At 45.6% G+C, this 26,330-nt stretch overlaps 1 protein-coding gene and 1 pseudogene across 4 annotated transcripts in view; both read left to right on the forward strand.

The window, feature by feature from the left end:
• Nucleotides 1-26,330, forward strand: part of SVOP (SV2 related protein) — an 85,875-nt gene that overhangs the window by 38,963 nt on the left and 20,582 nt on the right. For all 4 annotated transcript variants that reach the window (XR_009534563.1, XM_060119699.1, XM_060119700.1 and 1 more), the window contains exons 7-10: nt 11,269-11,332; nt 14,928-15,053; nt 16,914-17,042; nt 19,824-19,897. Coding sequence is in view for 3 of the 4 variants with exons in the window: in XM_060119699.1 (XP_059975682.1) it covers nt 11,269-11,332; nt 14,928-15,053; nt 16,914-17,042; nt 19,824-19,897 (393 nt within the window). In the remaining variant the exon portion in view is untranslated. The remainder of the gene's footprint in view (nt 1-11,268; nt 11,333-14,927; nt 15,054-16,913; nt 17,043-19,823; nt 19,898-26,330) is intronic.
• On the forward strand, nt 21,252-22,750 carry LOC132503266 (guanine nucleotide-binding protein subunit alpha-12-like; annotated as a pseudogene).

The following is a 26,330-nucleotide window of genomic DNA, read 5'->3' on the forward strand; positions in this document are numbered from 1 at the left end:
ATGACCTTGGGGAAGTCAGCTGTGTTTGTCCAAGGCAATTCCTGCAAGGGCCTCAGTTCTGAGCTCTTAGCAGGCAGTACTCCTGGTCATTCTAGAGGGACCGTATGCCTCAGCCCTGAAGGGGGAATCCAGGCGATGCATCACAGTATCCACTACAGTCCATTCCCTGGACCCTTTGGATGTGCTTGCATCGTATAGTAAGTTCACCCCATCTGGGAACAGCTCCTCCAGGATTCTGGTTGGTCTTTTCCCTGAAAAGACTTATAAAAGGATGGCTAGTGAGACAACCTACAGTCCCTGCTATAGCTGCTGGCCTCATGACTACAACTGATGTCTGTTATTCTCTGCCCTCTGCCACCCATTCTAGATTCTCCTCACCTTTGGCTAGTACTTCTGCTGATCTAAATGAGGTCCCTTCTCAGGTCACGACTGCTGCTTGTCCATTTAACACCAAGACTGGGCAGGGGATTACCAAGAGATGTCCTGTGTATCACCTAGGTACCAAGTAGATAACAGTAATCCTACCGCCTCCTGATGCTTGGGACCAATTCCTGGGACAGAATGATGACTCTCTTTGATGGCTACTCGTTTCTTGACACAAGGAACCCAAAGTTACTAGGTGATAGCTGTTGCTTAAAGTTATTGGGATTCTTGCTGCGTACCCTGGTGGAAGCATATTGTCTCTGGGAGCCAGGACCTCTAGACCCACAGAGCCTAGAAGATGCAGAATGGAGGAAGCTCACATCCCCCCAGGTGGGTCACTGGGAATGGTGGCAATGAAGTCCACTTCTACTTCGACTCTTAGATTTCCAGAACCATGTCTTCTTTCTACACAGCACCATGTAATAATCATTGATTTAAGGGTATATTGTGTCCTAGAAGATAGTGCCCCATCCTCACAGGGTATCATCTCCAAGCGGACACCTCCACGGCACCTACAAAAGGCTGCTCCATCACTCAGGCCAGCAGCTTCAGGGTGGCATGTTATGTGAAAGGACCAGTGGATTCCATGGTCATATACCCACTGCTGCATCTCCTTTGTTATACATCGGCTCCCTTGGTCCCATGCACTAGGGGATCCTGTGTCAACAGGTCACATCCTTGGAAAGCCCTCAGATACTAATGCTGCCTGAGACCCTGTGGGCAGGAAAGGCAAACCAATACCCAGAATATGTGCCATTTCCGGTCAAGATGAATCACTGCTTCTTCCCAAATGGAAGATGTCCAATGTAAGAAACTTGCCACCAAGTGACATGGGATGGTTCCATCCTGAGGGCTCCATGTTGGTCTCTGTTGCTGGCAGACTGGCTTTTTGGCAGCAGAAACGGCAAGATTGGCTCTGGTGGGTGAAGATTGGGGTGATGCACCACTGCAGCCCCTGCCCTCTGAGGGTCAACAGCTCAGTGATTAACTTCTTGAGCCTCTGGAGTGTCACGGTTTGGGGAGGCTGGGAGAGGTGATCTCAAAGGATAATGCTAATACTGAAGCAGGGTGCTTGGATCATGGGCTCCAAAACCAGGCTACCCTGGCCCTGTCACATAATAGCTGTGCATCCTTAGGCAAGTCATTAAGCCTTTCTACACCTCAGTTTTCTCATCTCTAAAATGGGGATAATAACATACCTACCCCATGGGTCACTTAGAATGTTAAATGGCAACGCATGTGAAGTGCCCAGGACAGTGGCTAGCAGACACTCAAAAAATGTCAGCACGCAGCTCGTCTGCTGAAAGCTTTGGTAAGAGGCTCAGGCATCAGTGAGATGGACGATGGACTCGGTGTATAATTATGGAAACAACAAATATGGAGGAAAGGAGATGTGAGAATATGGACTTAGCACAGGGACAAATCCAGACTGTCTGCCACTTAGAGGCTCTCAGTTCAACTCCGTCCTTCCCTCCCTTTTTCATTATTGATCTTCCAGGGCTGTGCATTTGACATGGACTCCTGGATCTGGGATGAGCTTAAAAACCACTGGAGCTTAAAGCAGAGGCCATTAAGCCAAGCCCATTAATCTGGGCTGGCAGGGCTTGTGGCCAATGTGCTCCACTTCTGGCCTGACTCCACAAATTCCTGTAGTTATAGCCACTGTCCCATTCATTCATGAGCCATTCATTGACTAGGGGACCATTTTCCCCTCATGCTGGAAGGAATGAGATCACAGAGGTACACATTAAATTCCTTTCCCAGGGATGCTCGGGGAGATGACAACAGAACAGTCTCCAAACAGCCCCCTGGATTTTCTTTCCATATGACGAAAGGGAAAGGAACCAGGGATTCAGAATGTCCACAGTGATTCTTTTTCAAGATGGTGCCATGAGAAACGCTCTTTTCTACATCCTCTTCTTCCACATTTTCTGGAAATGACATAAAACGTATAAGAGATAAATCTTGAAGAGTGCTGGAAAGCAAGAAAAAGGTGCTATCAGCAGAATAGAAATTTTGAGGAACCTCTGGAAGACTGTAAGATGGGATTCCAATGGTAGAATAACTAGAGGAGAGAAAAAAAAACATCCCCTAAAACTGTGAGGGGAAGAGATCTTCAAGCAGAGAGTACAGGACACCAGGGAAATAAAATTAAGGACACGGAGCAGCTGGAAGGGCCTTTACCCCCTTACCTGATGTCATGAGGGTTCTGAGCTTGCCTACCTGCTCCCTTCCCCCACACCCCAAATGTCATGCCTCCCCATTTAGCTGTTCATTTACTTAATGCTGCTATAGCCCTTCTGTCTGTTTATTGAGCTATTACTGCATTCCAGGCACATGACCATTTTAAACCCACAAAACCTTAAGACGTAGATATGATTACCTCCATTTTACAGGTAAGAAAACTGAGGCTTTAAAGCAGTAACATGTGTAAGGTCACACGGTTAGTAAAAGGAGGGCAAATAAAAACCGCGAACAAAATTACAGAAGAGGGACTTCCCTGGTGGGCCAGTGGTTAAGACCCAGCACTTCCATTGCAGGGGGCACGGGTTTGATCCCTGGTTGGGGAACTAAGATCCCGCATACCGGGTGGCGAGGCCCCCCCAAAAAAAATTTACAGAGGAGATATTTAGCCACCCAAGAGACTCACTGGTTCCCCAGCACTTTCACGCCAGCTATTTACATAAAAATAATCATGTCTTAATTATGCAAAGCTCTTATCTAGTTATAAAAATGGCTCCCCTAAGTTCATTATTTGGAAACATTTAGTCAAAGATATTTTTGTGTAATTAAATGTAACTAAGAGTTTCCATTCATTCAGAAGGACTTTTACCCAATTGCGCCACCTCACAAAACCAAGTGAATACGATTTTGCTATATAATTGTTAAAAGCTCAACAATCAGAAGTCCTTATAATGTAGTCAAATTTTTAGTATAAATACAAATTATATTATTAAAATTTTTAAATTGAAAAAATGTTTTTCTTTCAGTTTTATTGAGATGGAATTGACATACAGCACTGTATACGTTTTTTGTTTTTTGGGTTTTTTTTTGTGGTACGTGGGCCTCTCACTGTTGTGGCCTCTCCCATTGCAGAGCACAGGCTCCGGACGCGCAGGCTCAGCGGCCGTGGCTCACGGGCCCAGCCGCTCCGCGGCATGTGGGATCTTCCCAGACTGGGGCACGAACCTGTGTCCCCTGCATTGGCAGGCGGACTCTCAACCACTGCGCCACCAGGGAAGCCCAGCACTGTATAAGTTTCAGGTGTACAGTGTAATGACATATATCTTGCAAATGATTAACACAGTAAGTTTAGCTAACATCCACCAATTCATATAGAAATTATATTGTTAATAAGGAACCCATCCCTCTGCCCTAATTTTTGCCTTTCTAACTCCTCCTCTCCCTTTGTTTCTTCTTTCTTTTCTCTCTTCCCTCAAAGTAGGTGTTCACATTGGTCTTTGGTGACAACAATAACAGTGGTGATGGTGATAATAATGTCAGTGGAGTGCTTGCCGGGTGCGGGGCCCATGCTAAGCTCTCCCTTCACACTACCTCTTCTTGTCCATTGGACAACCCTACTATCCCCATTTTACCACTCAGAAAACTAAGGCTCAGAGATCCTGAGGGATTTGCTTAAGGTCAGATGGTTTTTAAGTGGAATGTAGAGTTACCTTTTGCTTTGTAACAAACCACCCCAACACTTGTGGCTTAAAATGGTAACAATTTATTTAACTCATGATACTGCAGTTGGGCCATTTGCTCGTTCTGGTCTCTGCAGGGCTTTTACTCTTGTGTCTTTTGTCTGCTGGTGAGTTGGATGGGGACTGGCTAGGCTACTATGGCCACAGCTGACTCACCCCTGCTCCACAAGCCTCTCACCTGCCTTCCCCTTTGGTAACCATAAGTTTCTTTTCTATGTCTCAGTCTGTTTTTGTTTCGTATATAAGTTCATTTGCACCTTTTTTTTTTTTTTTTGCGGTAGGCGGGCCTCTCACTGTTGTGGCCTCTCCTGTTGTGGAGCACAGGCTCCGGACGCGCAGGCTCAGCGGCCATGGCTCACGGGCCCAGCCGCTCCACGGCATGTGGGATCTTCCTGGACCGGGGCACGAACCCGTGTCCCCTGCATCGGCAGGTGGACTCTCAACCACTGCGCCACCAGGGAAGCCCTGCGCCTTTTTTTAAAATGCCACATATAAGCGATATCATATGATATTTGTCTTTCTCTGTCTGACTCACTTCACTTAGTATGGTAATCTCTAGGTCCATCCATGCTGCTGTAAGTGGCATTGTTTCATTCTTTTTTATGACTGAGTAATATTCTATTGTATAAATATACCACATCTTCTTTATCCATTCCTCTGTCGGTGGACATTTAGGTTGCTTCCATGTCTTGGCTATTGTAAATAGTGCTGCAATGAACATTGGGGTGTATGTATCTTTTTGGATTATGGTTTTCTCTGGGTATATGTCCAGGAGTGTGATTGAAGGACCACAGGGTACCTCTATTTTTAGTTTTTTAAGGAACCTCCATGCTGTTCTCCACAGTGGCTGTACCAATTTACATTCCCACAAGAAGGAAGAGACTTTAATCCAAGCAAAAGAGTTAAATGTAACTTTATCATTACAGACAATACATTTTTGTTTTAGAAAATGCAAATCAGCACCAAAAAATAATAATCACCTCTAACTGCACATACTGCCTCAAAAAAATATACAAGACACAGGTTGGCACCAGGGCAGATAGTTTATTATTTCCAGTAGAGGGTGCTGTGTATTTCAGCAGAAATGCCACTTACCTTTGAGGTGGAAGCCTGCCCTACCTGGCATCCTACGAGTGAGTGTTTTAGCCGCTCTTAAAGATGAATACCCCAGGTAGCTGCCCACCTGTTCTGCCTTGAGGCCTGTCTCAGAAGTTGCTTCAGATTGGTGTCTAGAATAAGCTTGCTCACAAGTCTGTCCTTGGCGCTGCTCTTTCCCGCAAAGACCAAGCAGAAATGCCAGACGGAGATCACAGGTCATTTCCTTCCCAGGCATGTGATCCAAATGGCAAATCTCTAACTGCCAAGTGCTGTAAATGCGATTATTTGCAGTGGGGAATTATTTGTGCCCGTATCAGCTGCTTCTTGGCATTGCTAATTTCATTGCTTATTCTTCAGCTTTTCAATGTGATTGTAATAATCCCCATACTTTGGGTGAAGCTCAAGCTACTCTTTCTCATCATGAACTGCTATAAATAATGGCCAAATGTGGGGTGCAACAATGACAGGAAAAGATGTTCCTTGTGGCATAGGTTGCAAAAATAAGAAATTGAAAACGATCTAAGTATTAAATAATAGGGTCACGGCTATTAAAAAATAATCTGGTAGCTCTACATAGATTACTATGGAAAGATTTCCAGACTGTCTTATCAGGAGCAGATCCTGACACAGAAATTCAAAAGCAAGGAGTTTCCTCTGGGAGACACTGCAACACATTCTCCAAATTGCCCCGTTTGAGGGATGAGGCAACTGTCATTTGTTAAGAGCTGCTCCTGGGAAGTTTAAATTCCTTGGCACTTCTGGTCTGCCACATGGGTTGGCAAAGTAAGCTTTAATGACCAGAGAAAGCACTCAGGGAAGAGTGTGAGTGCTGGCAATTGGAAGTTGGACTGGCATAGCCAGAAGTAGTAAGAATCGGGGCATTTGTATGGGTGGAGCGCTGGCAGTATGCTGCATGTGTGAGAAGAAGGAAGGAAGGAAGGAAGGGAGGGAGGGAGGGAGGGAAGGAGGGAGGGAGGGAGGGGAAGGGAAAAAAAGAGAAAGATACTATGTTGTTTAAATTTATTATTACTGTTATTATTATATAATTAATTCCAGCATATATTCCCCATACTGTACATTTCATACCTGTGACTCATTTATTTGCAGCTTGAGTTTGTGCCTCTTCACGTCCTTCACCTAATTCTCTGCTCGCCTCCCCTCCCCACGGCCCCAGGAACCACCTGTCTATTCTCTGTACTGTATCTGTGACTCTGTTTCTGTCTTGTTATATTGGTTCATTTGTTTTGGTTTTTAGATTCCACATGTGAGTGAAATCATACAGCATTTGTCTTTCTCTGTCTGACTTATTTCTCTTAGCATAATACCCTCTAGGTTCATCCATGTTGTCGCAAATGGCAAGATTTCATTCTTTTTTGTGGTTGATATTCTACTGTGTATGTATTGATATAAATGCCACATCTTCTTTATCCATTTATCTGTTGATGGACACTTAGGTTGCTTCCACATCTTGGCTACTGTAAAGCTGCAATGAACATAGGGGTGTACATGTCTTTTCGAATTAGTGTTTTCATTTTCTTCAGATGAATACCCAGGAGTGGAACTGCTGGCATATGGTAGTTCTATTTTTAATTTTTTGAGGCACCTCCATACTGTTTTCCATAGTGGCTGCACCAATTTACATTCCTACCAACAGTGCACGAGGGTTCTCTTTTCCTACATCCTTGCCAACGCTTGTTATTTGTTGTCTTTTTGATGATAGCCATTCTGACAGGTGTGAGGTGATAGCTCATTGTGGGGTTTTTTTTGTTTGTTTTTGCCGTACACGGGCCTCTCACTGTTGTGGCCTCTCCCGCTGCGGAGCACAGGCTCCGGACGTGCAGGCTCAGCAGCCATGGCCCACGGGCCCAGCTGCTCCGCGGCATGTGGGATCTTCCCGGAATGGGGCACGAACCCGTGTCCCCTGCATCGGCAGGCAGACTCTCAACCACTGTGCCACCAGGGAAGCCCTCATTGTGGTTTTGATTTGCATTTCCCTGATGATTTGTGATGTTGAACATCTTTTCGTGCACCTGTTGCCATCCGTTATGTCTTCTTTGGAAAAATGTCTATTCAGTTTTAAATTTATATATTCATTTACATAGAAAAGGGGCTGGAAGGTTGCAAAGCAAACTGCTATTAGTCATGGCTTTGGGGAAGGGGAATGGAAGCAGGGGTAAGGAGGAAGAGGAAAATTCATCATAAACTCTGTATTCTTGCATATTGCTAAATTATTTACAATGAGAATGCATTCATGTACTAATTCTGTGCCTAAAAAAGAAAAAAAGACTGCATGTTGTAAGTTCATTATAAAAACAAATCCTTGACGTCTAAGGACAGGATTAGCTTTGCCCTTAGAATATGCTACTGCACATTTTTTTCATGGTTAGTAATTTGATTTTAATTTGGTGGGGAAAATGTAAACATGCTTCTTATTTTATTATCAGTATTGACGTTTTTAAAATAATATAAGCACACCATTTGGAGAATAGAATAAAATTTCAAAGTCATTCATGGTAATCACTGTAATCTTTTACAACCACTGCAATTGGTCTCCATTCTCAGAGCTGAGTGAATGAAATTCCTCGTGGTTTTTGTTGAGAGAGGCACTTGTAGGACTATGTATTGGAACAACTTTTTAGGAACCACTTTGATGATATATATCAAAAGCCTTAAAATGTGTACCCTTTGACTCAAATTCTTTTACAGGAATCTACCCTAAGGAAACCACATGCAAACAAAGATTTAAGACGAAGGATGCTTATTGAAGTATTGTTTATAATTGTGAAACCACCCAAATAGGGAAGCGAGTGATGGGCTGCATAATATAGACAGACCTAGGTTAAAATTTTGGCTCTTCTACTGACCAACTTACTAGCTATGTGATCCGGTCAAATAACAACTTATCTGACACAGATATAAAGATGAAAATAGGGATTAAAGATAGACACACACAATGGGAATTATAATTACCTACCCCATTGACTTGCAGCATTTATTGAGTGAGATAATTCATGTAAAATATCTAGAAGAATGTTTGGGCACATAGTAGATCCTCAATAAAAGGTAGCTATTATTAAGGAAAATATGGTTCATGAATATGATAGAATATATGTGTGTAAGAGGATTTAAAATGGCATGGAAATACTATTTATAAAGTCAATAAAAATAGGGTTCAAAATTCTTGAATATGATCTCAGATAGGGGTTCAAACAGAGAGACAGAGAGATGAAGAAAAGAGAAAGAGAAAGAGAGAGACAGAACACCAAAACAGAGAGAGAGGATTTACTAAAACGAACTGTGAAGTAAGACTAAATGACATTGACTTTTTCTCCATGCTTTTCTCTACATAGAGTATATCTGAACTACTAAAGCTCTAGCTATCCCTCTGAGGCTCCTGAGAATTCTTCCTTCTCTGGACAGAGGCATCTTTTATCATAACCCTAAGAAAGACTTTTACCAGTGATAGAACTATTTCTAAATCTTAACGGTATTGCTGAAGCCAACATTTAAAAAGATAGATGCTTTGCAGGGAAAGGTGTCATGGGTTGGGTTTCATAGAAGCAGACTGAGGCAGAGATTTTTGTACAGGTAATTTATTCAGGGAATGCTCTCAGGAGGAGCCTGTAAAAGAGTGAAAGAGGCAAGAAAGGTGAAGGGAAGAAATTAAGCAAGGATATGGTTTCAGGTGACATCTAGACTCAGCTTGATCCCATAGGGAGCTCTGGAGTATTCATTGTCTTATAGGGTCTGTCCCACCTTGAGGCAGGGAATGAGCCTTTTGTACCCAGCACTAGTCTTCAGCCTGCCCTGGAGAGAAAGGGCATAACTCCCAGATATCTCTGCGGTGAGGCAACTCCAATTACTCAAAAGCAATCCTAAGAGAGGGTTGCAGGTATGAGCCGTTAGAAGCAGCATCTGGTAGGTGGGCCCCATTATCTAGTAAAGGGATCCCAGGAGATCTAGATGCACCATCTGCCTCAAAAGGGTTAATGGAAATAAGCCTCCCTCTACCTCTCCTCCCTTATGAGGAGCCAGGAGAGTAAGTAACATGAGGTCATCTAGTAGCTCGGTTGTCTGGCTTAGGTGGGAGATGAGGGGAAAGAGAAGGGCTTATCTTCCTAGCACAATGGAAGGGAGCATGGAGAGTAGTTTAGAAGTTTCCTTTTCTTCCCAGCATGCCCATTAGCTGAGCAAGTGAAAGGGGGGGAGGAGGATGTGGAGGTAGATGGAGGAGGCAGCCAATATGGTTGTGACATTGGTTACATTGAGTAAACAAGTGAATTGATTGAGCAGATGGGAAATATTTTGAGGATAATGAGACACAGAATTCTCAATGTTGGAAAAGAAAATTACAAAAATAGAAATTTAAAGGTTAGAAAGAATCCTAAAGCGTTGGACTGGTACTGAAAGTATCAGTATGAACTCATTGCTTTTAAAAATACATATACACAGATAGATATGGAAATAGATATAGATGTATGGTGTGCATGTGGGAAGAGAGAGAGAGAGAGAAATAGAGACACCCAGAGAAAGGATGGATGAATAGATGATAGATAGATAGATAGATAGATAGATGATAGATCTCTTAGCTGTGTCCACTGTGAGGGCTCAGAAGCAATGAAAAACCCCATAGCAATGAGCACACTGAGCACTCAGATCTTGGGGTTTTTTTTTTTTTTGCGGTACACTGGCCTCTCACTGCTGTGGCCTCTCCCGTTGCGGAGCACAGGCTCCGGACGCGCAGGCTCAGCGACCATGGCTCACGGGCCCAGCCGCTCCACGACATGTGGGATCCTCCTGGACCGGGGCACGTACCCGCGTCCCCTGCATCGGCAGGCGGATTCTCAACCACTGCGCCACCAGGGAAGCCCAGATCTTGGTTTCTAAACACCATCTTCTGCCAGAAGGAACCAGGACTTCTTAGAAAAATGGCTGACCCCATGGTTGGGGCAAAGAAAGTACTAGATGAGCCTGGACATCTTTTTGTACAAGAAAGTAAGAAAGAGCTCAAGGAATGATGGAGACATGTCTAAAAGACATAGGTATCAGCTTGAAAGGGCTTCCACTGACTAGATCTGGGACAGTCTGAGCATCAAAATAATAAAGGCAGTAATGGATTACAACCCATTGAATAAAACAGGAATCCACAAGTCCATACTGATGAATGGATAGGTGGGTAGGTAGATAGATAGATGAGACAGGAGAAAAGAAAGCTCTTCCTTACAGTAGAATGTCAACCAATAAATGTAGAAGGAGTTATGGAAATAATAAATACAATTTGTCATCATAGTGGTGGTTGGTTCAGGCAGAAATAGTCAAAAGATGGAATGCTAAAGCTGGTGAGTAGAGGTTCTGTGGGGAGCAGGATATTGACATAATCTCTGAATGTTCCCCATAAAGTACTTCTTAATGGAAAATTGATAACTTTAGGATGGAAATATCTATCAGAAAACTTGACCTGGTGATGAAAGTTAATATCACCAATGATGGGACTACTTGACATCATGTCCCCAGTGTGGGGCACTGGGAAGAGTTCAGCATCATTTCTGTGAGGTTCTTGCCAAGAAGACATGGGCTGAGTCTAGTCACAAGGCGACATCAGAAGGACCTGGGATGAGGGGCATCCTGCCATATGAAAGGCCTCTACTCCAAGACTATTCAGGACTTGAGTGATAGGGAAAATCGAAGGATTGGTTCTAGATTGAAGTTGCCCATCATCCCACCACTCTTTTTTCACCTACATTTACTGGGTTTTGGGGAGCACTCAATGATAGTAGGTACTAAATTTGAGAATCATATGGGGTGGTGGGGGGGGGAGTTGGTTAAAAATGCTGATGCCAGGACCCCACCCCTGAGAGTCTGTTTCTGAAGGTCTGGTATGGACCCTGGGGATCTGCATATTTAGCCATCATCCCCAGAAATCCTGATGTAAGTGGTCCACAGACCACCCTTGGAGGAAAGTTGGCCGAGAAATTCAGAAAACCATAGCAATCTTCCCACTCGGTCCTGACCTTAACGCCCTTTCTGTCTTTTGCATTCCCAGGGTGACGCTGTATGCTGAGTTCCTTCCCATGAAAGCCAGAGCTAAGTGTATTTTGCTGATTGAGGTAAGGAGGATGGTCTGGAATCCTGGATATTACTCAGTCTCTGAGCAGGAGATTCCCAGGTGTCTTGAGCCATAGGACAAGGAAAAGGGGTTTAAGAAAAATATAACAGATCCATTATGCAAGGATTTAAATAGATCATTTATGTTGATTTCAACATGGTTGTTTTGCAATATGGATAAATTCTTCCATTGACAAGAAATTCAATCTACCACCCCTGAAAAAAAATGGTAGCAGGCAGGCAGTATGTCCTTCCTGAACTAGAAATGACTTTTAGTTTTTTTTTTTTTTTTTTTTTTTGCGGTACGTGGGCCTCTCACTGTTGTGGCCTCTCCCGTTGCGGAGCACAGGCTCCGGACGCGCAGGCTCAGCGGCCATGGCTCACGGGCCCAGCCGCTCCGCGGCATGTGGGATCTTCCCGGACCGGGGCACGAACACATGTCCCCTGCATCGGCAGGCGGACTCTCAACCACTGCGCCACCAGGGAAGCCCCTAGAAATGACTTTTATCTGAAAGTTGGTGCTGAACATTGTAGCTTGAGTGGACTAAACTCCTGCCCCCCCCAACCAGACTGACTCGTGTCTTGTGTGAGATTGCTATTCATGGCCACGTCTGTGGTCAGTAGGCTGCCTTAAAGCTCTCTTGGACCATCCAGTCCCTCTCAAGCCCTCCCTCTGCCAGGGTCCTGTGACCCATTTTCCAACCATGATCTGGAAGATCTCAGGGCAAATACATAGCTGCCCAACAGCCCTCCTCCATGCAGTGGCAGTATTATTTGTCCCTGCTGGACACTGAGGTCCACAGTCACGACTGTCCCTAATCACCATGATTACATGACAATATTGATCACACTGACCCCACAGCCCAACTTAACCATCCTGACTGTGTCTACCCCTGACCAATCAGGGTGGTAGTCAGCTGGTCCACACTGGTATGGATGAACCAGTTTAAATATTGAAATGCATCTGCCAGCTGATCCTGAGCCCTGACTGGCCCTCATTGCCTGACACCCTGTCCTTTCTAAGGACTCCCTAGAGCTTCCCATGATGCAGCAACTAAAGTCTGGTGAGGGTTGAAGGGGTGTGTGACCAGGGTTCATTCTGATTTGCCAGTATTGTATGGTGTCCACTCTGATTGGCCAGTGCTATAAATTGTTAGCCATTTTGACTGTCCCACTGGTTGTCAGCAATTGAAATGGACTGTGGTTACTTTAATCGAAAGGGGATTTAGGAAGGCTCTTGGGGGCTCCCAGATGGAGAAGATGAAGGACGATGTTTTGGAATGGACAATGGTTGTAGACTCAAGGTTGCAGCAGGAAACAACATACTCACATTAGGATAATTTGAAGAGGGTTTCTGTTCTTTTTTTTTTTTAATTTAATTTTATTATTTATACAGCAGGTTCTTATTAGTTATCTATTTTATACATATTACTGTATATATGTCAATCCCAGTCTCCCAATTCATCCCCCCACCACCCCCCCAGCTTTCCCCCCTTGGTGTCCGTACATTTGTTCTCTATATCTGTGTCTCTATTTCTGCCTTGCAAACCGGTTCATCTGTAGCATTTTTCTATATTTCACATGTATGCGTTAATATATGATATTTGTTTTTCTCTTTCTGACTTACTTCACTCTGTATGACAGTCTCTAGGTCCATCCACGTCTCTACAAATGACCCAATTTTGTTCCTTTTTGTGGCTGAGTAACATTCCATTGTATATATGTGACACATCTTCTTTATCCATTCATCTGTCGATGGGCATTTAGGTTGCTTCCATGACCTGGCTATTGTAAATAGTGCTGCAATGAACACTGGGGTGCATGTGTCTTTTTGAATTATGGTTTTCTCTGGGTATATGCCCAGTAGTGGGATTGCTGGGTCATATGGTAATTCTATGTTTAGATTTTTAAGGAACCTCCATACTGTTCTCCATAGTGGCTGTATCAATTTACATTCCCACCAACAGTCAAGAGGGTTCCCTTTTCTCCACACCCTCTCCAGCATTTGTTGTTTGTACATTTTCTGATGATGCCCATTCTAACCAGTGTGAGGTGATACCTCATTGTAGTTTTGATTTGCATTTCTCTAATAATTAGTGATGTTGAACAGCTTTTCATGTGCCTCTTGCCCATCTGTATGTCTTCTTTGGAGAAATGTCTATTTAGGTCTTCTGCCCATTTTCTGATTTGGTTGGTTGTTTTTTTAATATTGAGCTGCATGAGCTGTTTATATATTTTGGAGATTAATCCTTTGTCCATTGATTTGTTTGCAAATATTTTCTCCCATTCTGAGGGTTGTCTTTTCGTCTTGTGTATACTTTCCTTTGCGGTTTATAGTTTGCTTAAAAGCAAAAGCTTTTAAGTTTCATGAGGTCCCATTTGTTTATTTTTGTTTTTATTTCCATTATTCTAGGAGGTGGGTCAAAAAAGACCTTGCTGTGATTTACGTCAAAGAGTGTTCTTCCTATGTTTTCCTCTAAGAGTTTTATAGTGTCCAGTCTTACATTTAGGTGTTTAATCCATTTTGAGTTTATTTTTGTATATGGTGTTAGGGAGTGTTCTAATTTCATTCTTTTACATGTAGCTGTCCAGTTTTCCCAGCACCACTTACTGAAGAGACTCTCTTTTCTCCATTGTATATCCTTGCCTCCTTTGTCAGAGATTAGTTAACCATAGGTGCATGGCTTTATCTCAGGGTTTTCTATACTGTTCCATTGATCTATATTTCTGTTTTTGTGCCAGTACCATATTGTCTTGATGACTGTAGCTTTGTAGTATAGTCTGAAGTCAGGGAGTCTGATTCCTCCAGCTCCATTTTTTTTCCCTCAAGATTGCTTTGGCTGAAGAGGGTTTCATAAAGGGACTATTTATAAGATCCCTGAAGGGGCAAAGGGAGAGAGTAATTAGCAGCCCAGAGAGAGAGAGAGAGAGAGAGCACGAAAGAGAGAGTTGTATGGCAAAGGCTCTTGGAAAGGAGCTGTGACCTTCAGCTAAGGGATGCAGCGAGCCGATGACCACCCTGCAGAGAAGGAGCCAGAGGAATAAGCACCCGAATCCCTCTTTCCTCCCCATCTCCTGTGTGGCTCCCCATTGGCTGCACCCAATGTGAAGCCAGAGGACAGGGGGACTGTGAATGCAGTCCATACAAAGAGCAAGGTGGAAAAGGATGGAATGTGATTCAGAGAAACAGACAGAGGATATTCAGCCCCACGGGGGAGAGACAATTCTGATAAAGGATACCGGGGCACTATTGGGCAAAGGAAATGGATGTGAGTAGACAAAAGCCAATGTGTCCACTACTCTACCGGCCTCACACAATATTGATCATATTGATCTCCTTAACCAGAGCTGCCACATTGCACACTCCAGTGGGCACCATGCAAATATCATACAGTGTGGATGGTAGTCTCAGGAGATAGATAACATGGAGCCCTGGCCCAACCATATGAACCACAGGAAAAGTGATGGCCATTCTGACTTTCCTGACCCCCAAGGACCCCCTTACCAGCATGGATAATGTTGTCTACAATGATCCTGAAATTGCTCACTGTGTTGACCAATGCTGCCCCATTACTGACCCCCATTCTCCCATGCCAGGTGTTCTGGGCCATCGGGACAGTGTTCGAGGTTGTCCTGGCTGTGTTTGTGATGCCCAGCCTGGGCTGGCGTTGGCTGCTCATCCTCTCGGCTGTCCCACTCCTCCTCTTTGCTGTTCTGTGTTTTGTAGGTATCCTTTAAGACATCTCAGCCTTTGTTACTTGGTCTCCTGCCATTCATTATATTTTGGTGGGGAGGGTGTGGAGGAGGGTACCAAAGCCACTTTTAAGGTTATTTCTTTTAATCAGGAAATGAGACAAAGGAACAGGGCCTGGGGTGGGCCCAGTATGGGGTGTTGGGTTTCCTCCAGGCAGACACTGCTGGGATATTCTTGAGGGAGATATCAAGGGGATGGGGGATACCTTGCTCCCTCTCCCTGCACTACAAGAGCTACACTTAAGGTGAATGTATTTGGAATAGTTGGGATTCTTAAGTTGCAAGTGACAAAACCCAGTTCAAACTGGCTTGAGTGAAAGAGACATATGATAGAATATTAAATATCTGGCTTCAGGCATGGCTGGGTCCAGGGGCTCAAATGATCCCACTGTCTCATCTCTGCATAAACTACCCCACACACACAGCGAGATCAAACCACACGTTTATCATTTCCTGTGAAGACCACATCCATGAAATGCTTTACAGCCAGTGGGCCCCAAAATAAGCCTGTAGGGAGGTAGGTCTCATCTATGATAAATAACATAATAATTACTGGTAATGACAATAGGTATTAATAATTACTTAGCATAACAGTGTAGCAGGCCCTATGCCAGGCTCTTTATATGCATTATCATATTTATTCCTCCCAATAACCACAGGAGGTAGGACTATGATGAACCCCTATACTAGTTAGGATGATACCAGCTGCTGTAACAAATAAAGCCTACACATTCAGTAACTTAACACAATAGGAGTTTACTTCCCATTCACAGAACAGTGCAGAATGGGTGCTTCTATTTGACAGGTGTGATTCTGGACCCAGGGTTCCTTCCAGCTTGTAGCTCTGCCACTGTCTAGGGCTTTGGAATCTTCTACATGTAGACTGAAGAAGGGCAGGTAGAGATGTATACTTAAATAACTTGGCCAGGAATATTCTGCTCTCGTGCCATTGGTGAAAGCATGTCACATGGCCATGCCTAGATGCAAGAGGTGCTGGGAAATATAGTTTCTGGCTGGGCAGCCATATCCAAGGACAACTCTATGCTATGGAAAGGGAAGCATGAATTTTACTGGATGCTAGCAGTCTCTGATATATTCTCATTTTACTGATGAGGAAACTGAGAACCAGAAAGGTTGACTGACTTGTCAAAAGACACACAGCAAATAAACAACAGAACTCATTTGAACCAAATCTTCTGACTCCAAGTCTCATACTCTCTCATTTCACAGATTGCTGTTGCTTTGTTTCATGGAGAGATCTCTATCTAGTCACTTGGGGTTGGGACTCTAGTAGGCCTAAAGGTCTTTCTGATTTCTTTCTGTCTCTTAGACTGAGTTTGCAAGACGATGCTAAACACAGGTGAGGTGTAGTTTCTTGAGAGATAGGGATAATGATGATGATGGTGAGAGTGGTGGACTGTTTTTCTTTTTTGGTGGCAGTCCTAATTTAGTTCAGCTGTCACCTGCAACTCAGCAGCACCAAATTACAGTAATAGCAACGGCAACAGGAACAGATATATTAACCCATTCCGGGCACTATGCTAAGCACTTTGTTTGGATTATCCCATTTAATCCTCTCAACAACCCTAAGAGGGAGGATCTATTATTATCCCCATTTTATGGATGAGGAAATGGAGGCACAGAGAGGTCAAGTTATTGCTCAAGGTCACAGAACTATTATAATCAATGGCAGTGCCAGGATTTGAAGCCAAGCTTCTGGCCCCAGAGCCTCCGGCCTTAAAGACTCCACACACACATGAGAGTGTATGGCTGTGACCGAGCATTCTGTTCTGCCCTAACTGGCCACATCTCGGTCTCCTGTCCTCATAGTGGCTGCCAGAGAGCGCAAGGTATGATGTGCTGTCCGGAAACCAGGAAAAGGCCATCGCCACCTTAAAGAGGATAGCCACAGAAAACGGAGCCCCCATGCCTCTGGGGAAACTCATCATTTCCAGACAGGTCAGTGCCTGGCGGACTGACTGTGCATGTTGCTGCACGTGCTGGGAGCATGTGTATGTGAGTGGGTGAGGGGTGCAGTGGGCAGGATCTGCAAAGGGAATTTGGCAACTTCAGTCTGTGTATTTTCACTGCCAAGTCCTAAAAGTACCACCTGGAGAAGTGATTAGAGAAATGTAATATAATGTCCCATAATGGGTCCCGTAACTACTCCTGCCTCAGTTTCATCTTTCAGCACCCATGACGTCTGATTAGCATATGTGATTGATCGGCAAAGGCTTGACAATAAAATCACATTAGAAATTGCCACGATAGACTTAGATCCAAGACACCAAACCGCCCCTGTGTAGACATCCTTAATAGATGGTGCATCATTCCCCAGGCAACACCATCAGGGAATCCACCACACTACAAATTGATGAGCACTTACTGCAGGTGCAAGTGGGGAGAAGGGAGCCAGATTAAAGGCTGCAGTCCCTGCCCTCAAGAATCAAGCACGTGGCTTAGAGAAACATCACAAATACCCTTAAGCAAACAACAGACCCTACAAGGAAATTATTATTATTATTTATACATTTATTTATTTATTTATTTTTGGCTGCATTGGGTCTTTGTTGCTGCAGCGGGCTTTCTCTAGTTGTGGCGAGCGGAGGCTACTCTTCGTTGTGATGCGCGGGCTTCTCATTGCGGTGGCTTCTCTTGCTGCGGAGCACAGGCTCTAGGCCTGCAGGCTTCCGTAGTTGTGGCATGCAGGCTCAGTAGTTGTGGTGCACGGGCTTAGTTGCTCCGCAGCATGTGGGATCTTCCCAGACCAGGGCTTGAACCCATGTCTCCTGCATTGGCAGGAGGATTCTTAACCACTGCGCCACTGGGGAAGCCCTATTTTTAAAAAAATAATATCATTTTTTTCTGATTGTTTCTATATTAGGCAAAAAGAACTGAATGGAATTTCACCAGATTGAGAGGAAATGCTAGGCAGGGTCTGACAACATAGAAACCAGGAGACATACCCCAACTTTGCTTTGGGAAGCACAGGGTTGGGGTAGGGGGCATCCCAGAGAGTCTGGGGTGCAGGAGGATCACTTAGTAGCCTTCAGGGAGGGACTGCATTCTCCCCCATCCCTCCTGTGGGAAGATGCTCTGGATGGAGAAAGCATACAGTGATTTCAAATGTGTGTTGCAAAGTGACAGTGGCAAGGCTGGATGCTCCAGTTGTGGGCTTCTCTTTGGAAAGGAGCTGCTGCTGCAGGGGCCTCTCTGTGTTCCAGGGTGCCCAGCGGCGGGGCCTGTTTTTTTTTTTTTTTTTTTTTTTTTATGGAGGTCACTGGGGCAGGTGCATAGCTGATGCAGCCAGGAGCAGCCAGGCCCAGAGAGAGAGTTCTCTCAGGTCCAGGAAGGCTCCAAGAAGGTGGTGAATCCCCCATCACCAAAAAGAGAAGAGAAGGATTTTCCAGAAAGCAGACCAATTCTCCAAAAGCCAATTTTTCTTGCCAATGCATCAGTTTACCAAAAACGTGTTTTAAGGATTATTCTTTTTGAATATATTTAGTAAAGAGGGATAGATTTTTCCTATGTATATACTAATACATATATTAACACATAGGAATATATTTTTCCTGTGTTTATATTAATACATATAATATATTCCTTAATAACTATATTAATGAATTCATTCTTAAGTATATTAATGAATGAATCTATTCTAAAATATAGTCAATAAATATAAACATGCTCAAATATATTCAATAAGCATATTAATGAGTATTGTCTTTTTATTCAAGAATATATTACAAAATATTTTTATTCACAAAGACAATATTCATGGGTAGATTAAACCACCTATAATCCATAAGCTTTTTTAAAAAAACTTTTAGCATGTTTAAATAAGTGAGCACTTCTCAAACTGCTAAGAATAATATGTTCATTAAATAAATCTAAGAAGATAATCCATAGAATATAGATTCTATGAATATATTTGTTAAATTGTTTTTCTTGTTGATGCTTTTTAAAAAAAATTTTTATTGGAGTATAATGGATTTACAACGTTGTGTTAGTTTCAGGTGTACAGCAAACTGAATCAGTTATACATATACATATATATACTATTTTTTAGATTCTTTTCCCATATAGGCCATTACAGAGTATTGAATAGAGTTCCCTGTGCTATATAGTAGGTTCTTATTAGTTATCTATTTTATATATAGTAGTGTGTATACGTCAATCCCAATCTCCCGATTTATCCCTCCCCCCCCAGAATATATGTTTTAAAGTAGAACATTGTAAAGCAAAAATTTGATAAATTAGTAAATTATATAAAATTGGCAAGTGAGTCATTTAGCTAATTGGTCTTTTGGCAAGTTGGCTTTTGGTGAATTGATTTTCAGCACATTAATTTCTGTCACCTTGACCTAGAGCTGGCTTTGGGTGGGGAGGGTGTGAAATGGCAGGAGGCATCTTGGACTGGTTTGCTCCTTGGTCCATGGGATCGCCAGAGAGGCCTCAGAGGGGCCAAGCCTGAGGAGCCTGCTTCCCGGCTCCAGGATTCCAGGTTGGGGTGGGGTGTGGAATGTCTCTACCTCTGGACATCGCTGAGTCCTGGCTGGAGGCCTCCCTGGGCTGCGGGGCTGAGTGCCGTGGATATGAGTCCCGGGTTCTTGGAACCTGAGTGTCCTGCCCACCAGAAACCTCCCTCCCAGCCTCGGGTGTCCACTGGTCTCAGGCTACCAACCTGTGCCCGCACATTGCAGGGGAGGAGAGTAAATGGTATTCTTTGTCTTGAAACAGGAAGATCGAGGAAAAATGAGGGACCTCTTCACACCCCATTTTAGATGGACAACCTTGCTGCTGTGGTTTATATGGTAAGAGCTGTTTGTTGATTCTCGGGTCCCCCTCCTCTGCGCCCTGTTTTGGGTTTTAACTTGGAGGACAGAGAACTCTTCCATCTTGAGCAACATTTGCAAAACTGAGCATCACTTTCCTGACTTCTGTGTTATCCTGTTATTATTATTTTCTTAGCCTTTTAAAAATTATTTTCTATACTATTCTTTTCTTAGCCTTTTTAAAAATTTGACTCACTTTTTCTCAGATAAATGTCTTTTAAAAGGAAACTCTGTATACCTGCTTTAAGGAAAAACTTTAATTGCAGGCCATAGACTGAAGTCGCTTTAATTAATTAATTCTTATTGAAGTATAGTTGATTTACAATGTTGTGTTAATTTCTGCCATACAGCAAAGTGACTCAGTTATACATATATATACATTCTTTTTCATATTCTTTTCCATTATGGTTTATCCCAGGACATTGAATATAGTTCCCTGTATTACACAGTAGGACCTGGTTGTCCATCTATTCTATATGTCATAATTTGCGTGTACTAACCCCAAACTCGCAGTCCATCCCTCCCCCAGAAGTCACTTTTAAAGATAAAAAAGTGGCCTTCGCTAGCCTCGGGTTCCATGTTCACGGCTTCAACCAAACCACAGATGGAAAAAAAAAAAATTCCAGGAAGTTCTCAAAAGCAAAACTTGAATTTGCTGTGCACCAGCAACTATTCACATAGCACTTACACTGTATTCGGTATTATAAGTAATCTAGAGATGATTTAAACTATATGGGAGGATTGTGTAGGTTATATGCAAATACTATGCCATTTTATATGAGGGACTTGAGCATCCAAGGATTTTGGTATCCACAGGGGGTGCTGGAACCCATTCCGCACGGATACCGAGAAGTGACCATACAGTAAAAAGTAGCTAGATTGCGACTTTCCTGAGGGAGCAGTGGTTAAGAATCCGCCTGCCAGTGCAGGGGACACGGGTTCAATCCCTGGTCCAGGAAGATCCCACATGCTGCGGAGCAACTAAGCCCGTGAGCCACAACTACTGAGCCCGCGTGCCACAACTACTGAAGCCCGTGCACCTAGAGCCCGTGCTCCGCAACAAGAGAAGCCACCGCAATGAGAAGCCCGCACAACGCAAGGAAGAGTAGCTCCCGCTCGCCGCATCTAGAGAAAGCCCGCACACAGCAACGAAGATCCAACACAGCCAAAAAAAAAAAAAAAAAACAGTAGCTAGATTGATGGTTTGCCAGGGGACAGAACCACTGTATTTAAGAGCCAGACAGAGGGATCTTGGGACGGCGGCAGCGGACGCGGCCTGAGGGATCGGCCGGCTGCCGCCTCGCCCACCGCGGGGTCCATGGCCTCAGCAGCCATGTCCGGTGTGGTGCGGACCCCCAGCCGTTACCTGCTGCCGCCCGAGGCCGACGCCGCCAGCGATGCGGAGCGCAAGGCGCGGCAGCGCAGGCGCAGCCGGGACATCTACGCGGGGCTGGACCACGAGCTGCGCGCCATGCGGCGCCTTGTCAGGATCCCGCTACTGGGCCCCGCCAGAGCGGCAAGTCCACCTTCATCAAGCAGATGCGCATCATCCACGGCCGCGAGTTCAACCAGAGTGTGTCCTTCTGGAGTTCCGCGACACCATCTTCAACAACATCCTCAGGGGCTCAAGGGTTCTGGTTGATGCACGAGACAGGCTTGGTGTTCCTTGGCAGTATTCTGAAAATGAGAAGCAAGGGATGTTCCTTATGGCCTTTGAGAACAAAGCAGGGCTGCCCGTGGAGTCTGCCACCTTTCAGCTGTTATGTACCTGCTCTGACCGCGCTCTGGAGGGATTCTGGCATCAGGGAAGCTTTCAGCCGACGGAGGGAGTTTCAGCTGGGTGAATCAGTGAAGTACTTCCTGGATAACTTGGATCGGATTGGCCAGCTGAATTACTTTCCCTAGCAAGCAGGACATCCTGCTGGCAAGGAAGGCCACCAAGGGCATCGTGGAGCATGACTTTGTCATTAAAAAAAATCCCTTTCAAGATGGTGGATGTGGGTGGCCAGTGGTCTCAGCGCCAGAAGTGGTTCCAGTGCTTTGATGGGATCACCTTGATCCTGTTCATGGTCTCGTCCAGTGAGTACGACCAGGTCCTCATGGAGGACAGGTGCACCAACCGCCTGGTGGAGCCCATGAACACCTTTGAGACCATCGTTAACAACAAGCTCTTCTTCAACGTCTCCATCGTCCTGCCCCTCAACAAGATGGACCTCCTGGTGGACAAAGTGAAGACCATCAGCATCAAGAAGCACTTCCCAGGGCTTCCCTGGTGGCACAGTGGTTAAGAATCTGTCTGCCAATCTGCCAATGCAGGAGACACGGGTTTGAGCCCCGGTCCAGGGATATCCCACATGCGGCGGAGCAACTAAGCCCGAGTGCCACAACATGAGCCTGCGCTCTAGAGCCCAGGAGCCACCACTGCTGAGCCCGCATGACACAACTACTGAAGCCCCCGCGCCTAGAGCCCGTGCTCCGCAACAAGAGACGCCACCGGGATGATGAAGCCCGCACACTGCAACGAAGAGTAGCCCCTGCTCGCTGCAACTAGCGAAAGCCCGCGCACAGCAACTGAAGATGCAATGCAGCCAAAAATAAATAAATAAAATAAATAAATTTATATTTAAAAAAAAAGAAAGAAGAAGAAGCACTTCCCAGACTTCAAGGGCAACCCCCACAGGCTGGAGGACGTCCAGTGCTACCTGGTCCAGTATTTCAACCAGAAGAGATGGAATCGCAGCAATCCGCCTCACCACTGCCATAGACACGGAGAACATCCGCTTCGTGTTTCACGCTGTGAAGGACACCATCCTGCAAGAGAACCTGAAAGAACATTATGTTGCAATGAAAGAGGATGCCCCTCACTCTTGTGGTCCTTGAGCAGCCTGGCCGGCCACAGGCCAGATCTCCCCGGTGTCCCGGAGCGGGTTTCCCAAATCCGTGCCCTCAACACCTGGCTCAGGGATGCTGTGAGGCCCACCACATGGCTGCGCTCTAGGCCAAAGGACGTGACACTTTGATGTTAGCTACTGAATCCTGGGGACTAGTGAAACTACTGAAAACCCCAGCGATCACTTTGGTATTCATGTGTAATGCCTAATAACACAGATTCCTTTCTTTTTACAGCAACTATTTTCCTTCTCTGACACAATGTAATTGAGGACTGCGTGTGTGTGCACGCATGCTCTGTCTTTAATGACAGAAACACAAAACCCGACGTCTTTGCAGATGGCTTTTCTCTCTAATTCGTGAGTGCTTGCTGAGGAGCATTGCCTGGTGGAGGTTTTTGGAGGTGAAAGGAGGTGAATCGCGGGCTGTCCCCGCCACCTCCCCAGGGGAGCGTGTTGCCTTTTAAGTCTCTCGTGCCAGTTGGTCCCGGCTGTTAGATGAGAGGGTGGGAGTGAGAGCTGGCGGTGTGGACTTAATGTCCCCACAACCTGCGCTTTCTTCCCACCCTGTCAGATCACCCCACGACACGACAGGACACGGGGTGGAAGGTGTGCACACGGACGCTGCCATGAACGGCCCCCTCCCCTCTGCACAGGGCAGTGCCTGCTGCCTCTGTGCCCACCCTCCCCGCCCCTTGCCCGCCCCTCGGCAAAGAATTAAACCAACTGGCCTTGCAGAGGAGTTGTTTCCGAGAGACACCTGCAATCCGCTGCAGGGAGCCTTTCCTTCTTTGGAGGAAGCGGAGAGCTCCTTTCCGCTCAGGGGCCTTCCAGAGCTGGCGGCATTGCCAGCAGAGCCTTCGTTAACACCGCCGGCTCCGTGCTGCCTTCCGGTGGCCGGCGGAGAATCGAGGTTCTCATCAGGGTCTCTCGCTTCTACTAACATACACACGTCGCAGGAAAACTGTCGGACGTGATCTCCTGTGAGTGAAACTGCAGAGGCTGTGAATGTTGACGCGAGCTGGTCAATCTTGCACGCAGTTAACTTGTCCGGTTACTCTGTCCAGGTGTCTTTCACTGTGTTTAAAAATACATTGCATTCCAAACTGGTCCCCGCTGTGTATTACTCTACTCAAGAGTGTCTGGCGTGTTGAGGACTCTGCCTAGCATTTAAAAGAGAAAAAAGCTTCCTCTGTCAGTGGCACCAGAATGTTCCTGTGGTTTAGTAACCGTCCCTGGGCCCCATCCCCAGGCCACACTGTTCCCGGTCCTGTGTCCCTGGTGAGTGGCTCGCTCGCCTTCACCCAGCAGATAAACAGGGATCTTGTGGCAGATGCTGACCCAGAAGGCAAGGGAGGAAAAAAACTGCTTCTGAGTCAGCCTTGTTATCACAGGGTTTTAATGAGGAGACAACATGAAATCCTGTCTCTCTGGGCGCTCAAAGCTTCCTGTGGATGTTTGCTGGGGGTTCGGCTCTCTTTTTTGGTTGGAGAAAAGCTGCTGTTTTTGTACTGCTTCCTATGGCTCTTCATAAACTGAAAGGGTGTGCCCCGGGATCAGGGCTGATGACCGAGGTTTAAAGGAAAAAGAACATTCTCAATGGGCTGTGTCAGGGCGGCCCGAGACCCCGCTGTCACTGCTCAGAGGACCCTGTCCTGGGGCAAGAGCGCTCCTCGCCCGCCGGGCTCCAGGCCTCACACGTGTGTTGGGACCCACGCGCTTCCTCACCAGCCTGGAAACACTCCCCGTGGCCCTGGCGGAGGAGGCGGCGGCGGCGGCCCTCGCGGTCAGCGTAGCAGGTGGAGGTGCCTGAGGCTTGCTGGCGAGTTGGGGTCAGCGCGGTCAGCAAGCGCCGTTTGTCCTTTAAACCTTCTGACGAGGTTGCTGGTTTGCTTTCAGAGGCGAAAGCGAGTTGGTATAGACAGGGAAGCCGAGCGGACTGGGAAGCAGTGGGGACAGCCCGAGGGGGTGGGCCCTGCCCGGCCAAGAACTGACCCGCTCTCCCCGCTGCGGCCGAGCTCCCCTCTCTTCACGGCGAGCTGAGTGGACAACTTAGTCCTGCAAGGCTCCCGGCCCTCAATTCCGTGATTGGTCGGCATCCGAGAAGAAGATGGCTCTTTGCAAGGTCAACTGAGACCGTTTACAGCCTTTCTACACATAGATTATAGTCACTTTTCTCTCCAAAACCTTAGGCTTTTCTATTTTATTTTAATTTCACTGTTACCCTCGATTATTGTCTTTTTTTTTTATTGAGATGTTAGAGAAGCAGGAGATAGTTGTGCCTCATCTATTATTACAAAAGTGTAACAATAAACTTCCTCAAACTAAGATATTTTCCTCACATAAGGACACATGTACGTTTTTTTACTGAAATATTTTTTAACCCTTCAGTTTGTAGAGAAATTGTTTCAAAGATATTGGGTTGTAGCTTTGTAATTTATAGAGATCTCTAGAATCCTTATTCTTGCCATTTTTTTTACCTCTTTGATAAAAATGAGTCAGTTTATTTCAACTCCAAGATCAGGAAATAATCTTGAAACAAGATTACTAGTTATGACTGGCTAACTTGGGCATCCTGGGAAAAGACACTAACTTGGTATTATGAGTAAAGGCACCGTTAGGATGAGAGCAGTCGGGGTGAATTGCTCACCGCTTACACTTTGCACAGCATTTTAGCATTGGCAGGAGGGGCTGGTTTGATTATCTGACCACCTTCAGTTTCTGGATGTTTATTAAGATAAATCCTTAGTTTTCCTTTGCTTAATAGAAAATATCAACTCAGCATTCGAAGCCAACATTAATTTTTCAGTCCCCAAAATTCAGAGCAGTTGGATAACTCAAACCAACTCAAACCATCATTACTTGTCGATCACAGTTTTTATTTCCACGTGGGACACAGGAGCGCTGTCACCAACACTATGCTGAGTGGATGCCTCTGGAACACGACTTCAGGACAAGGAACAGCGGCAAATACATGTAAAGACACGTGTGTGTGTGAGGGAGGGATCCTGCTGCCCTGAGACCTGGGAGCCCGAGGAGAGGTGATGGACGTGGACATGTCCAGAGACCGGAGGCTGGAGGAAGCCCAAGGGAAGGGAAGGGTGGGAACTCTTTCTATGCAGCCCCGTGGTGACTTTCCCCGTCACAAAACGAAGAAACCACTGACGCAAAGTGTGAACGATTCCCAGTCGACAGAGCTCATGGAGCTCAGGATTCTCATGTAGAAAAGGCACATATGTATTGTCCAGTGGCCACTGCCCGAGTAGGCGTGTGCGCCCACGTGTGGGTCCCTAAACTGCCCACAGTGGTGAAGGCAGAAGCGCACCTTCACCCCAGAGAAACGTGCACTCGTCATTATCCACGTGGCTGAGGGCCAAGCTCTTTGGGTTCCAGTTTCCCCATTTGTAAAAGTTGGACTAGATCATGATGCTCAGCTCTGGCGCTGCAGTCTGATCACCTGAGGGGCTTTGCAAAGCCCTGGGCTGAGCCACTCAGAGGCCGTGCAGTACAGGCATCACATGGAT

The sequence above is a fragment of the Mesoplodon densirostris genome, chromosome 15, assembly GCF_025265405.1.
Source record: "Mesoplodon densirostris isolate mMesDen1 chromosome 15, mMesDen1 primary haplotype, whole genome shotgun sequence".
Taxonomy (NCBI): Eukaryota; Metazoa; Chordata; class Mammalia; order Artiodactyla; family Ziphiidae; genus Mesoplodon; species Mesoplodon densirostris.